The 12,899-nt window shown below is 48.3% G+C and overlaps 1 protein-coding gene across 1 annotated transcript in view; it reads right to left on the bottom strand.

The window, feature by feature from the left end:
• LOC138275709 (uncharacterized) overlaps nt 1-12,899 on the bottom strand; it is a 167,944-nt gene that overhangs the window by 25,092 nt on the left and 129,953 nt on the right. Inside the window, exon 7 of the mRNA XM_069219133.1 lies at nt 5,139-5,273. Coding sequence (XP_069075234.1) covers nt 5,139-5,273 — 135 coding nt within the window. The remainder of the gene's footprint in view (nt 1-5,138; nt 5,274-12,899) is intronic.

Here is a 12,899-nt window from a genome sequence, read left to right as displayed (position 1 = left end):
ACCCCCAGGGCCCGGACTTCCTTGGCGATGGCACGCCAAATGTCAATTTTCTGATGGGCGCTCACCTGTTAGACATGTACAGGGTGGGAAAGAGAAAACGTGAATTTTCGGCATGTTTGGAGTACATGCCCCCCTCTCCCCAACCTTGCCATGTGGCCCATTCTCTCATCTGTCGTGCGTTGCAGTCCTCATTTTCTCCCCACCCCAACAACTTACATCCACCCCACTCCACACAGCCATAACCCATTCAATGTGCACTCAGTGTACTCACCTGTTGGTCTGGAGGACCGTAGAGTAGCGCATACTGGGGGAGGACCCCATCCACTAGTTTCTCCAACTCTTCAGACGTGAAGGCAGGGGCCCTTTCCCCAGTCGCAGCAGCCATTGTCACTTCCAGACCGAGGTCACAGAAGCACTTGCAGTATAGGTCCTCTCCTGTGGATGATCAGGTATCGAGTGATTAGGCAGATAGAAAATGGCGGTCACGGCCGCGGCGGTGCGTACCGCTGCAGTGCGTACCGCGACCGCCGGCGCACATCGTCATTGGCTCCTGAATCCCATAGGGTTCAATGTTAACCAATGCGGGTTCGTATAGCGGTCTTCGACCGCCTACCGCCACGGTGTGCCACGCCAGCGCATTGACCTCACATCCCATTGTCCCACTTCACCGGTCAGGCAGCCGCCATTTCAAGGGCCCACATGGCTTCATTTCAACTTGCATTGCCACACATCCAAACATAGCCATCCATACCTTATCGTGTACTGTGCATGCAGTGGTGAACGTACCTGTGACTTGCTTGACTCTGTGCTCCATGTTGTCCTTCCTAGGCACCATCCGCTGGGACTTGCGAGGAGAAGGATGAATCCTCGCGTGTACCGCCCGCTGGTGGACCTGTCGACAATGGAAGAACGCCACATCATACTACGATACCGGCTTGACCGAGCCACTATACATGAACTGTGTGCCCAGCTGGAGCCAGACCTGATGTCCCCCATCCGCCAACCCACAGGAATTCCCCCTCTAGTGCAGGTTCTGTCAGTCCTCCATTTTTTGGCAAGTGGCTCATTCCAGACAACAGTGGCCATGTCATCTGGAATGTCTCAGCCTATGTTTTCAAAAATCTTGTCTAGAGTGTTGTCTGCCTTGACGAAACACATGCGGCGCTACATTGTATTCCCTGAGGAGGTTGATTTGGCCACTGTGAAGGGTGATTTTTATGCCCTTGGACATATCCCCAACATAATTGGTGCCATTGATGGGACCCATGTGGCTTTAGTACCCCCAAAAGACGATGAGCAGGTGTACAGAAACAGGAAAAGTTACCATTCTATGAACGTCCAGGTGGTCTGTTTGGCTGACCAGTACATCTCCCATGTGAATGCCAAGTTCCCTGGGTCAGTGCATGACGCGTATGTGATGCGAAATAGCAGCATCCCTTATGTGATGGAACAGCTACAGAGACAACGTGCGTGGCTAATTGGTGACTCTGGTTACCCCAACCTGCCTTGGCTATTGACCCCAGTGAGGAATCCCCGGACCAGGGCAGAGGAACGGTACAATGAGGCCCATGGGTGAACTAGGAGGGTCATTAAAAGAACCTTTGGCCTCCTGAAGGCCAGGTTTAGGTGCCTACATATGACAGGGGGATCCCTAATGTACTCACCAAAGAAGGTGTGCCAGATCATCGTGGCCTGCTGTATGCTTCACAATCTGGCATTGCGACGTCAGGTGCCCTTCCTGCAGGAGGATGGTCCAGATGGTGGTGTTGAAGCAGCTGTGGAGCCTGCGGAGAGTGAAGAGGAGGAAGACGAAGAGGACGACCCAGACAACAGGGACAGAGTTATCCTACAGTATTTTCAGTAGCACACAGGTAGGAATCTCCCACGCCATTTACCATTTAGTGAATGCCCCCTGCATCTTTACTTTGTGTATTGCCCCCCAGTTCTTTTAAGCTGAAGTTTACTTTTCCCTTCCCTTTTCAGTGCTGTATGACCCACTGCGTGACTTCTGCCTGGTTAGCCCATGGACTAATGCTTATTGACATCGGTATGTTGTCCACACATAGATGACAGAACATTATTGATAAGTAATGTGTTATACATTTGTAAATAATACAGGCTGACTCCAGAATGATTTATGTGCAATGAGTGATTTATTTTTAGTGCTATATTTTGGTACATGATATTAAACGGTGAAGGGTGAGGGTGGAGTTATGTCCATGGCAGAGTCCAGTTCTCGGTCGCACAGGTGCATTGTTCATATGGCAGTGGAAGGATGGAGCAGGGGCAGTTCAAGGTTGGACAGGGTGACACTGTGGGACAGTGGAATGACATCCGGGGGGATATTAGACTGGCGGGGGTCCTGGCATCCTACTCTGTCTTCCTTTGAGATCTCAGGTTCCTCTTGCGGGGTGGTTGTTCTTCAGCAGGAGGTGGGGTTCTTGTGGCCCGTCGTTCTGTGGGGGCCTCCTGACCACTAGCGCCGGCGGAGGTGGTAGGCTGTTCCTGGCTAGTGGCAGGGGCCCTTTGCGGTGCCACATGGTCCCGCAATGTGGTTTCAATGCGGTTTAGGGCCTGGACTATGGTCCCCATTGCGGTAGCGATGGCCCGGAGTTCATTGCTGAACCCCATGTACCGTTCCTCCTGCTGTGCCTGGATCTCGGTGAACCTGGCCAGTACCGTCGCCATCGTATCCTGGGAGTGATGATACACTCCCATTATGGTGGTGAGGGCCTCTTGGAGAGACGGTTCCCTGGGCCTGTCCTCCCCCCCCTGTTGCACAGCAGCCCTCCCAGTTGCCCTGTTTCCCCGGGCCTCTGTCCCCTGGACGGTGTGCCCACTACCACTGCCCCCAGGTCCCTGTTGTTGTTGGGGTGTTGGGTCAGCCTGGGTGCCCTGTAGTGGCGGACACACCGCTGATTGACGCGTCCATGGGACAGAGGCATGGGCCCGCTGGGTGGGAGCTGTGCTGGTGTTCCCAGGGGGGTTTGGGTCTGCTGTGGCCTGTGTGTGGGGAACCGACTGTCCAGAGGTCCCCGATGGTCTGGGCTGGTCGTCAGGTTCTAGGTCGACAGAGCTGCTGTCCTCGCTGGGGGCCTGTTCTGGGGGTGGGATGGACATCTCTGGACCCTCCGTGGCGGTGTGTTGTCGTTCGGGCCCTGCAGGGGTAAAGGAGTATGGTTATTGTTTCTGTGTGTGCCATGGTGTGTATTTTGGGTGCCCTTGTCCCCCAGTGCTGGGATTCCCTTGTGGGAGGTGTTGTGAGGGTTTGGGGGGGGTGTATGGGTATGTGCAATGGTCATGCTTTGGTGGTGGCTGTCTATGGTTTGTGTTGGCATTCAGGGGTTGGTGTTGTTTAGGGTGGGTTGTGCTGGTGAGACATTGGCAGGGAGGTTATGTGCTGGGGGTGAGATTGGGGATGGGGGGGGGTTGGCATGCTGGTGTTTGGGGGGGGGTGAAGTAGTTGAGATTCTACTTACCAGAGTCCATTCCTCCGCCTACTCCAGCGAGGCCATCAGGATGCAGGATGTTTACCACCTCTTGCTCCCATGCTGTGAATTGCGGTGGGGTGGGTGGGGGTCCGCCGCCAGTCTTCTGCACAGCGATGTTGTGCCTGGAGATCATTGAGCGCACCTTCCCCAGTAGGTCGTTCCATCGCTTTCTTATATCTTCCCGATTTCTGGGATGCTGTCCCACAGCGTTGACCCTGTCTACGATCCTTTGCCATAGTTCAGCCTTCCTTGCTATGGTGGTGTGCTGCACCTGTGTGCCGAAGAGCTGGGGCTCAACCCTCATGATTTCCTCAACCATGACCCGGAGTTCTTGGTCGGAAAACCTTGGGTGTCTTTGGGGTGCCATGGGGTGGTGTGGATGAGGTGTGGGGTGGTGTTTGTGGTGATGTGCGTGGTGATATGTGGTGATGTGTGCGTAGATGTGGTGTGGGTGATGAAGTTGTGTTCCTGTGTGTGTTGGGATTTTCTAATGCTGTGCTTGCTATCGCTATCTCTCGCTCTCGCCTTCGCTCTGATTTCCAACTAGTGGGGGTTTGTGGGTGATGTGGGTGTGTGTTTTATAGTTGATTGGATGTGTGGGAGCGTTGTTTGTATGTGTGTCAGGTGTGCGTATTTCAAAATGTCCAATGTGGCAGTGTTTTGGAGCTGTGTGTGTATTTTGAGCGCGGCGGTGGGTACTGCCAATGGAATACCGCGGTTGAAAGACCGCCGCGTGGATTCGTGGGTCAGAATGGCATGGGCGTGTTTGTGTTGGCGTGACGGTGGAGGTTTGGTCATCTCCAGTTTTCCGCGGCCCGCTGATGTGGCGGCCTTCCTTGGATGTCGGATTTTCGGCGGTTTCACAGTTGGTGGTCAGAATGACCGTGGCGGTCGACCGCGTCCGCGGCGGTAGTATGGCGGACTTCTGACCGGCGGTAAGGGCCTTTTACCGCTGAGGTCAGAATGACCCCCATAGTCCCCACAATGACTCACAAGACCTTACTTTTTTACTTAACAACCATCCTGCTGCTCACCTGCCAGTGTGGTAGGTGGTCGAGTTCCCTACTATCTACCAGGACAGTATGACTGAACATCCATGTGTGTGTTTTACTGAATGGCTCCATCTGGAGCCAAATTCCTGAGTGTCAGTTAGGTTAGGCTGAAAATGGTCACCGTGGTTTCTCCTGTGTGAGTGCTGTATGTTTTCTTGACTAAGTTATGCAGAAGGAAGTGGCATTCCTGTCGAATATGTTGTGAAATCCCAGTAGCCAGTGTTTACTTTGTAAAATGTGCCGGTGTCAATGCTCTGCTCAGAAACCCGCGGCCAGTGCAAGTCCAGCTCATGCCTCCTTAATCCACTACCAGACACTCCCTGCCCCTTCATCTCAATCTTGCAGGTTCCTGGTCTCACATTTTGTGACGGTTTGCAGTCTTTCTCTTCTTCTGTCTTTACGGTTTATATATTTATAAGTAAAGATGTAATTGTGTGCTGTGCGGGAATTTGTAAAATCCACACTGACCAACCTGGGCTTTAAACCACATCATTTTAGGAATTTGCTGTAAAGGTCGAGCAAGTAGTCCCAGGCAATCCAAGAGGGTGTGAGTGTATTTAAAGACAGTGAAAGAAAGGTTTATATTATCAATTACCTGTTGCCTGTTCAGATTGCATGTCACACTCAACTGGAAAAGGTTCTTCACCATGGTCCAATCCATCAGGGTCTATGGTGTAGACGCCAGATTCCAAAACTCCTGCGCTCTTGAGGGCGGCACATGAATTCAATACTACAGAAAAAGAAAATAGACATTGACTGCTAAACGTATATTTTATGTACGTGCTTTTGTTTAGCAGAAACCTAGCGGACCTCGGTATGTTTCCTCCAAGGGACTTAGACAAGTGATTAGGTTTTGCGCTTGAACCAAAATGCACATTATTCATGAAAGAAAAAGGAAAATGCCATTTCTAGGGGTCTCTAACAGAGAGACACTATGACGGGTGTGATTTAAATCAACCTCGGACCCTGTTCTTGGTACCACTTAATGCTCTCACTTCCCTGGAGTAACACAGCCTGTCTTTAACAGATCAGCGAGCTTTTCTGTTTGAAGAAAGCACAGTGAGCAGCTTGTTTAGATTTTGTCAGTCTTTTAGAGTATGACTGGAAGATAGGGCGGCCATGCTGATTATGGGAGCAATTATACGTCCTATGTAAGAACTCCTTCCAATACAAAGCAAATTAGGACAAATACATAAAGGATATACCATACCTAGACTTCTCTCATTGCACAGTTTACTGATTCGCTCTTTATGCAAAATCACCATTCTGGGAATATTTTATAATAATATTAAAACTGCCCTGTGCTTTGCTGTGTTCAGTTCACTACATAGTGCACTGCACAAAGAGCCTGGTTCAGAAGTCAAATGTCAGAACCAGGATCTAAATATAGCATGAAATGTTCTCTAGAAACCTCCAACCAATCCAAGGTCTAATATAAGTCATTTTGCAGAAAATAAACGATTACTTGTGTGGAAAACTCTCTACTTATGTTTAATACTTCAGAAGGTTTTCTTGCACTTTTTCTGACTTTTCAAGCGTATAATAAAGAATGCTTTTTATTCCTCACAAAAGTGCAGGTGGAACCTTAGCTAGATAAATGTGTTTCAAGGGAGGCATTTTTATCTTTCGGGTATTATAAAAAAAAACGTTATTTATCCCACCTGCAAGCAAGACAGCCTTGATTAATTGGTTATTAACATGGAAGTTACAACTTAATTCTTGAAAGACAATCATCACAAAATGTACATATTTTTTATTCTCTTTAAAGCTGGTTCTCCTGTCTCCTTGCAGACATGGGCCAGCACCCTATGTGTACTTCCAAAAGCCCTTATTTTACTCTCAGACTCATCTACATTCAAGAAGTGTTTTCTTGAGTAATGATCAACCCCACTGAACTCCACTGGTACCCCACAGGTATTATTAAGTCCAAGAAAATTACCCCGCATGCATACAAGAGTACAGAAAAGTTTAATTTCCCACTCAATATGTGTGGGGGTGGTGCGGAAGATCAGCATGATATACATTAGGGGTGCAAGGCAAGTACGCACCCCGTTAAAGCACACTCTTAATTGGCAGCTACCTAGGTAAACCTATCTGCCCACATTAAAATCTATTTCAATGTTTCCTAGTGGAGGGACACTAGGAGGGAAAGAACCCCAATCAGCTGTTGAATAATTAATAAAAGCTGTGTTGACCAGCTGTCCTTTTATTATAACATATCTATCTAAGATTGTATGACACATAAGTACATTATCTTAACCTGCCCTTTTGCATACGTACCTGTCTCCTCAATAGGTAACATGACAGATTCTTCTTCTCTTCTCATAGTTGAAAGTAGATCAATACATGTTTGCCAAAGATTTCACATGCAAAACGTAAGAGTAAAATTGAAAGGAACTGTTAAGGTACTTTTTTAAAAATTTAACATGACTAAAATGCGCCCCTTCAATAGCCATAGAATTCGGCCTATTTTAATGTATTATGAATACAAAGAAGCAAATACTTCATTCCATACTTCTACATCATTCTTGCTAATTGTAGTTGGCATGCTGTCTTAAATTTAAGACATCCTTTGACAGAGCAACTTCCCTATATCAGTGACCAGGCTCTGTATTTTTCTGAATATTTACAGAATGCACCTCTCGAAAATTTTCTAAGTCTGAAATAGAAATGGAGGTTCATCTGACCCTAGATGAAACTTATTTGGCAATAATATTCCAATATTTTTGGACTGCTTTTCATTTGTTGTAAATGATTAAAGTCATACTTCCCTTTGAGGCTTTAGTTCATTTCTAATTTGTTATATTTTTTCCGAAATCGCATAACCTACATTCCTCAGCAAGAAAAGGAGACCTCAGGAGATAGGGTTATTTGGCATGTATCATGTATGTTACCATTTGGTCAGTTGGGAAGCTAAGAATGTTCATGAGCAGTGAATGAATTATAGCAAACGTGAAGCTTTACAGAAGTGTTTTGGACAAATTGGTGGCCATGTTTCCTTTCATTGTTTTTGCTTAGCACTGCCATCTTTATTTACAGCAAGTAGCACTGTTTGTTGACACAAAGAACAGGAAGTAAACAAATCAGGCCCTCGCTGAGGCAGCACATAGATGGTGAATATACTTCTCAACAAAGATCATTGCAGATCACTCCTAATTGCTTTTTAAGGACTTTTGTGTATATAGCAGGGATCCTACTGTAGTGTGCAGTTGACCCAACAATGTATAAGAAGGAGCATGGAAATCTAAAGGATAACACTTGAAATCTAGAGTACTATGAAGCAACAAAACTCAGATTGCAAGGGTTATATAAAGTAGATGATTAATAGGGGTTCCGTTACAAGATGTAGAGGTTCTGAAGTCTGGCAAGGTGTTAATCAATTAGACACTGAGGCCCATATTTATACTTTTTTTGCGCTGCAATTGCACCACTTTTTGATGCAAAAGTGGCGCAAACTTACAAAACACAATTGTATTTTGTAAGTTTGCTCCGGTTATGTGTCAAAAAATTACGCCATTGCGGCGCTAAAAAAAGTATAAATATGGGCCTGAGTATCCTAAAAGAGGAAGTTGAGGCCGCCAAGTTCAAGGTTGAGCAAGTGTGTGGTAGGACAATGAAAGCAGATAAAAAATTGTGCATGTGGTGTGTTAGTCATAATATACATTCAACAACTAGAAGAGAAGCTTATCCAGTGATACTTGTGAGTGGCAATTTAGATAGAAAGGGCTAGGAGGAATACGATTCGATTAATAGGCCTTTCAGAGAGGATCAACAAGGATTTTAGGCTTTTTAGTGGACTCCAAGATTGTATTTATAAAATCACTTCCATCACAGTTTTTAATTGAAGGAGCAGACCAGTTATTAGGGATTAACGAGCTCGCTCAGGCCCATTTTTTATACTTTTTGACGCAAATCAGCGCCAGGGCAGATTTGCGTCAAAAGGTTTACTGCTGGCTAACGCCATTCCAACGCACCAGCTGGGAGCCTTATTTATGGAATGACGTTAGCCAGCACTGCGGCCTGGTTTGCGTCAAAATAAATGACTCAAACTGGGCAGTGAAGGCAAAGGGAAGACTGGGGGTTGTGCGTCAAAGAATGGTGCAAGTCAGGTTAGAGTCAAAAATATTAGCTCCCACCTGACCTGCACCATTTTTTGATGCACAGCCCCCATAGAAATGACTCCTGTCTTAGCAAAGACAGGAGTCATGCCCCCCTGCCCAATGGCCATGCCCAGGGGACTTCTGTCCCCTGGGCATGGCCATTGGGCCCAGTGGCATGTAGGGGGGCCCAAGTTTGCCCCCCCCCCCCCCCATGCCACTCTAAAAAAAAAAATTATACTTACCTGCACTCACCATGGATGGGTCCCCCCATCCATGGGTGTCTTCCAGGGGTGGGCTAGGGTGGCAGGGGGTGTCCCTGGGTGCAGGGAAGGGCACCTGTGGACTGCCTCTATGTTCTCCCACAATGGAAAAGAGACCACAGGTCCCTTAATGCATGCCCTGACCCAGGCGTTAATTTTTGACGCAAATCAGGGTTTTATGTCATTTTCCAGCTCTGGCTCCGCCTCCAAGCCGTGCGCCATTTTTGCCCTGTTGAATAATTATGGCGCACGGGTGTTTAAGTCATTTTTTGGACAGGAACGCCTACCTTGCATGTCAATAAAGCAAGGCGGTTTCACACATCCAGAAAATGATGCACTCTGAGAAGTTTTGACATTAGCGGGGTCTAACGTCAAAGTATAAATATGGTCTAAGTTTCGTGCCGAATTTGCATTAAAAAAAAATGATGCAAATCCGGCGCACAGTATAAATATGCCCCTTTGAGTGTGATTACTCACCAAAGCCATAGTTCCCTCTAAAGGAACTGCAAGGTTTATGATGGCACGGCTAAAGCTGGCTAGAAATCCTTGACCTCAGTCCTATCCCACCAATGGGCGGCCAGTATCCAGTGATGGTCATCTCATCCTGTGTAGGGTGCGGTGACCATCTCTCATTTTCCATGTCTGAGGCACCATGTGAGTCATTGTGACCTGGGCAGGGAAAACGTACAATAGCCCCCAGAGGCAGGGAGAAAACTCACTGTGCAGAAGGGCCATTACTTTTTTATTTTAATGAAACAAATTCCATTTTTTTTAAGTTTAACTGAAACAAAATGTACACCAAGTGGGCCAAGAAAACATGGCACCAATGCAGCATACTGCACAAAGACCAGGACCTCTGCTGACCTGATGGGGGGATAGACAACCTGCTATGGTTTAAATGATGCCCCAAGTCTATTGCTTTTCGATCTCTCACTTCCATCATTTTCAGGCTCCTTAATTTCAGGGACAGAGACGTGGTATTACGTGAAGCAAGATTTTTCAGGGTAACTTTAGGAGTTTTTCACTGGGTGACAGGGGGGCAATGGGTTTCATAATCTCACAAACAGAACTGCAAAAATATTCCCGGTGGAGGGGCCCACAGCTTGATGTATGAAAGGATTTTGTGGCCACAAACCCTGCAATTCGCAAAATGACAGGCTTTGCATCCATAAAAAACTACTCGCAGTGCGCTAAAGGTACATTACCAGTCACAGATGCCTTCGCACTGTGTCCTGTCCATATTGCTACTATGTATAAATGAATACAAAAACATTTGCTGCAAATACAAGTGCTGGAATGGATCCGTACTTTCCCTTGCAGGACTTCATCACTATATGTGCAGCCATTTAGTGGGAGCTGTTCACAGGCATTACCTCCCGTCCCTCCCTCGCCTTCCTTTTAACCAATGAGGCCTCCTGCCTCCCCCCTAGACCCTCCCTTCCCCTTTCAAAACCCCCCCCACCCTTATCCCCTCCTGTTCTTTTGTCTAGCCCACGCTAGACGGTTTTCTTTCCCTTTCTTACCTGCACGGCGGGGCCTGGAGGTCGTCGATGGAGGCACTCCTCGGGACGCGGTGCTCCGCGAGGAGTGCTACGGCTGGGTCACGTCTTGAGCGAATGGCATGGCTGCTCGAGAGGCGTGTACTGGGGGCCGGCTGACGGGGTCATCCGGCCCTCTGTGGCTGGGGCGTTAGTTTCCGGGTTTCCGCGCCGCGGAGCCGCGAGGACCGAGGAACTTCAATTTTTGGATGCTGGTCAGGTAGGACGGGCGTTCTGCCCGTGGTTTTTTGGATTTTTACAAGGATTGTGACCTTTTTAGGGTTTGGTGGAGCCCTGTTAGGGAGGACCAGGGTCCTATATGTAGGGTAGTGTTTTGGAATGAAAGGCAGTGTTATTTTGGTTACCATGCCTAAAGCTCCAGCAAAGAGACGTGGTTGTCTCTTCTTCCTCCTCGGAGGTGGGAGGGGAGGGTAGCATTGCTCTTCCTGAGAACCCACAGGTACCTGGCAGGGGTACTCCCCTCATGTCTAGTGAGGAAGTGCAGGATATGGGTGAAATGGCTGTCACCAGGGCACTGCAAGCTGGCGTGGCCAGGACTGATCAGTCTAAGCGTGCGCACTCATCGGTAGCAGCTAGGAAATCCTCATCGGAGAGTGAGGATGAGGCCCCATCAACGTCATCTGGGGGGAAATAGGTTTCCAGAAGAGGTAATGTGGGAAGTGATGACACATGTTCGGGACAGTTTAGGTTTCCCTGTGTTTCAACCTACAAACTCAGAGTCTCATTTATTTCCTCAAATATCTGACGCCTTTTATGTTTGCCATGCCTTTCCAGGGACCTGTGAAGGATATGGTGTTTCGTGAGTGGAAGGATGTGGAGAAGGCTCAGGTTCCACGATTCCTTCAGAAACTTTACTTACTTGAGGGTGAGGGGGTTTTTCCTCCTTCAATACGCCTGGACTCTATTCTGGCTACTCTAATTGGCAAAACGGCAGTCAATCCGGAGGATTGTGTGCCTACGTATGCCACAGACCGTAAAGTGGATTCAGGTCTTAAGAGGGCTTTTGCGGCGGAGAATCTGGCGCTGAAGGCAGGGATTTATTCTGCTTATGCGTCACAATCATTGGTTCAAGGCTTTGATAAACTGGCGGTGGCTGTACAGGAAGGGGCGGAGTGTTCGGAGCTCCTGGCTGGTATGGAACAGCTGGCCAGATTATTGGCGGATGTGTCTTCAGATATAGTCCGTACTTCGGCTCTGGCATCTAGGTCTTTGATTGGGGCTCGTAGGTCCCTCTGGTGGCGTTCATGGAAGGCTGATCCAGGGGAAACGGCGGCCTTGTTGAGACTGCCGTTTGAGGGTTGTAACTTGTTTGGAGAACTATTACCATCCATACTTTCCAAGGCGTTTAAGGAGCGGAAGCATGCCTTACCTTATAAAGGGGTTTCTTCTTCGGGTAAAGGGTGGAAGAAGCATTCCAGATCTTCTCCTACTAGGGTTGCTAAATCCTTTTCGTTTAGGAGGCGGCGTTTTCATCCGCGTTTTTTACCTAAGAAGTCTACTCCTGCGACCCGGGGTGGTTTCAAGAAGGGGTCCTGGCATTCGCTGTGGGCCTGGCAGAGGGCCGGTTGGGGGATGACTGTGTCACTTTCTTTCAGCTTGGGAGGACAGTGTAACCGATCATTGGGTACTAGACATGGTGACCAATGGTTATGTCATAGATTTTGTGGCGGTTCCTCCAGATTCCGGGGTGCATCCCACACCTCTGCCTTCAGAGGGGTCTTGGAGTGGAGCATTATTGGACGGAGTGCGGGACTTACTGGTCATGGGGGCCATTTCCCATGTTCCGCTAGACGACCGAGGTCAGGGCACTTATGCGGTCTTGTTTCTTGTGCGGAAAGTTTCAGGGGGATTTTCAACCGGTGCTCAATCTGAAGGAGGTGAATACCTGGATCAGGACAGTGCATTTCCGCATGCTGTCCATTCGGACTATTTTTCCATTGGTCAGGCAAGGGGATTTTCTGGTGTCACTGGATCTGCCGGATGCTTACCCACACGTACCGGGGGCATGGTCCTCTCAAAAGTTCCTGAGGTTTGCTGTGGGGCAGGATCATTTCCAGTTTTGCGTTCTGCCTTTCGGTCTGAAATCTTCTCCCCGAATTTTCACGAATATGCTGGCTCCTCTAGTGGCTTTGCTTCATTCAGAAGGGGTGTTTCTGCACCCTTATCTAGTCGACATTTTGATTCATGCCCATTCACGAGACCTTTTGCAGAGGCAGGTGGCCCAAGTTCTGGGGGTCCTGCAATAACACGGGTTTTTGATCAATTGGGTGTAATCAGACTTTGTGCCGTCCCAGGATCTGGTTTTTCTAGGGGCTCGGTTTCAGCCTATTCCAGGGTTGGTGACTGTGTCCGAAATAAGGTTGGATGCTCTCCAGGCTTTGGTAAAGAAGGTATGGTTACTGTCTGCTCCCCGAGCTCTTCTATGGTTGCGACTGCA

Source organism: Pleurodeles waltl, chromosome 2_2 (assembly GCF_031143425.1).
Source record: "Pleurodeles waltl isolate 20211129_DDA chromosome 2_2, aPleWal1.hap1.20221129, whole genome shotgun sequence".
NCBI classification, from domain to species: Eukaryota; Metazoa; Chordata; class Amphibia; order Caudata; family Salamandridae; genus Pleurodeles; species Pleurodeles waltl.
This window is presented reverse-complemented; position numbering and strand designations above follow the sequence as displayed.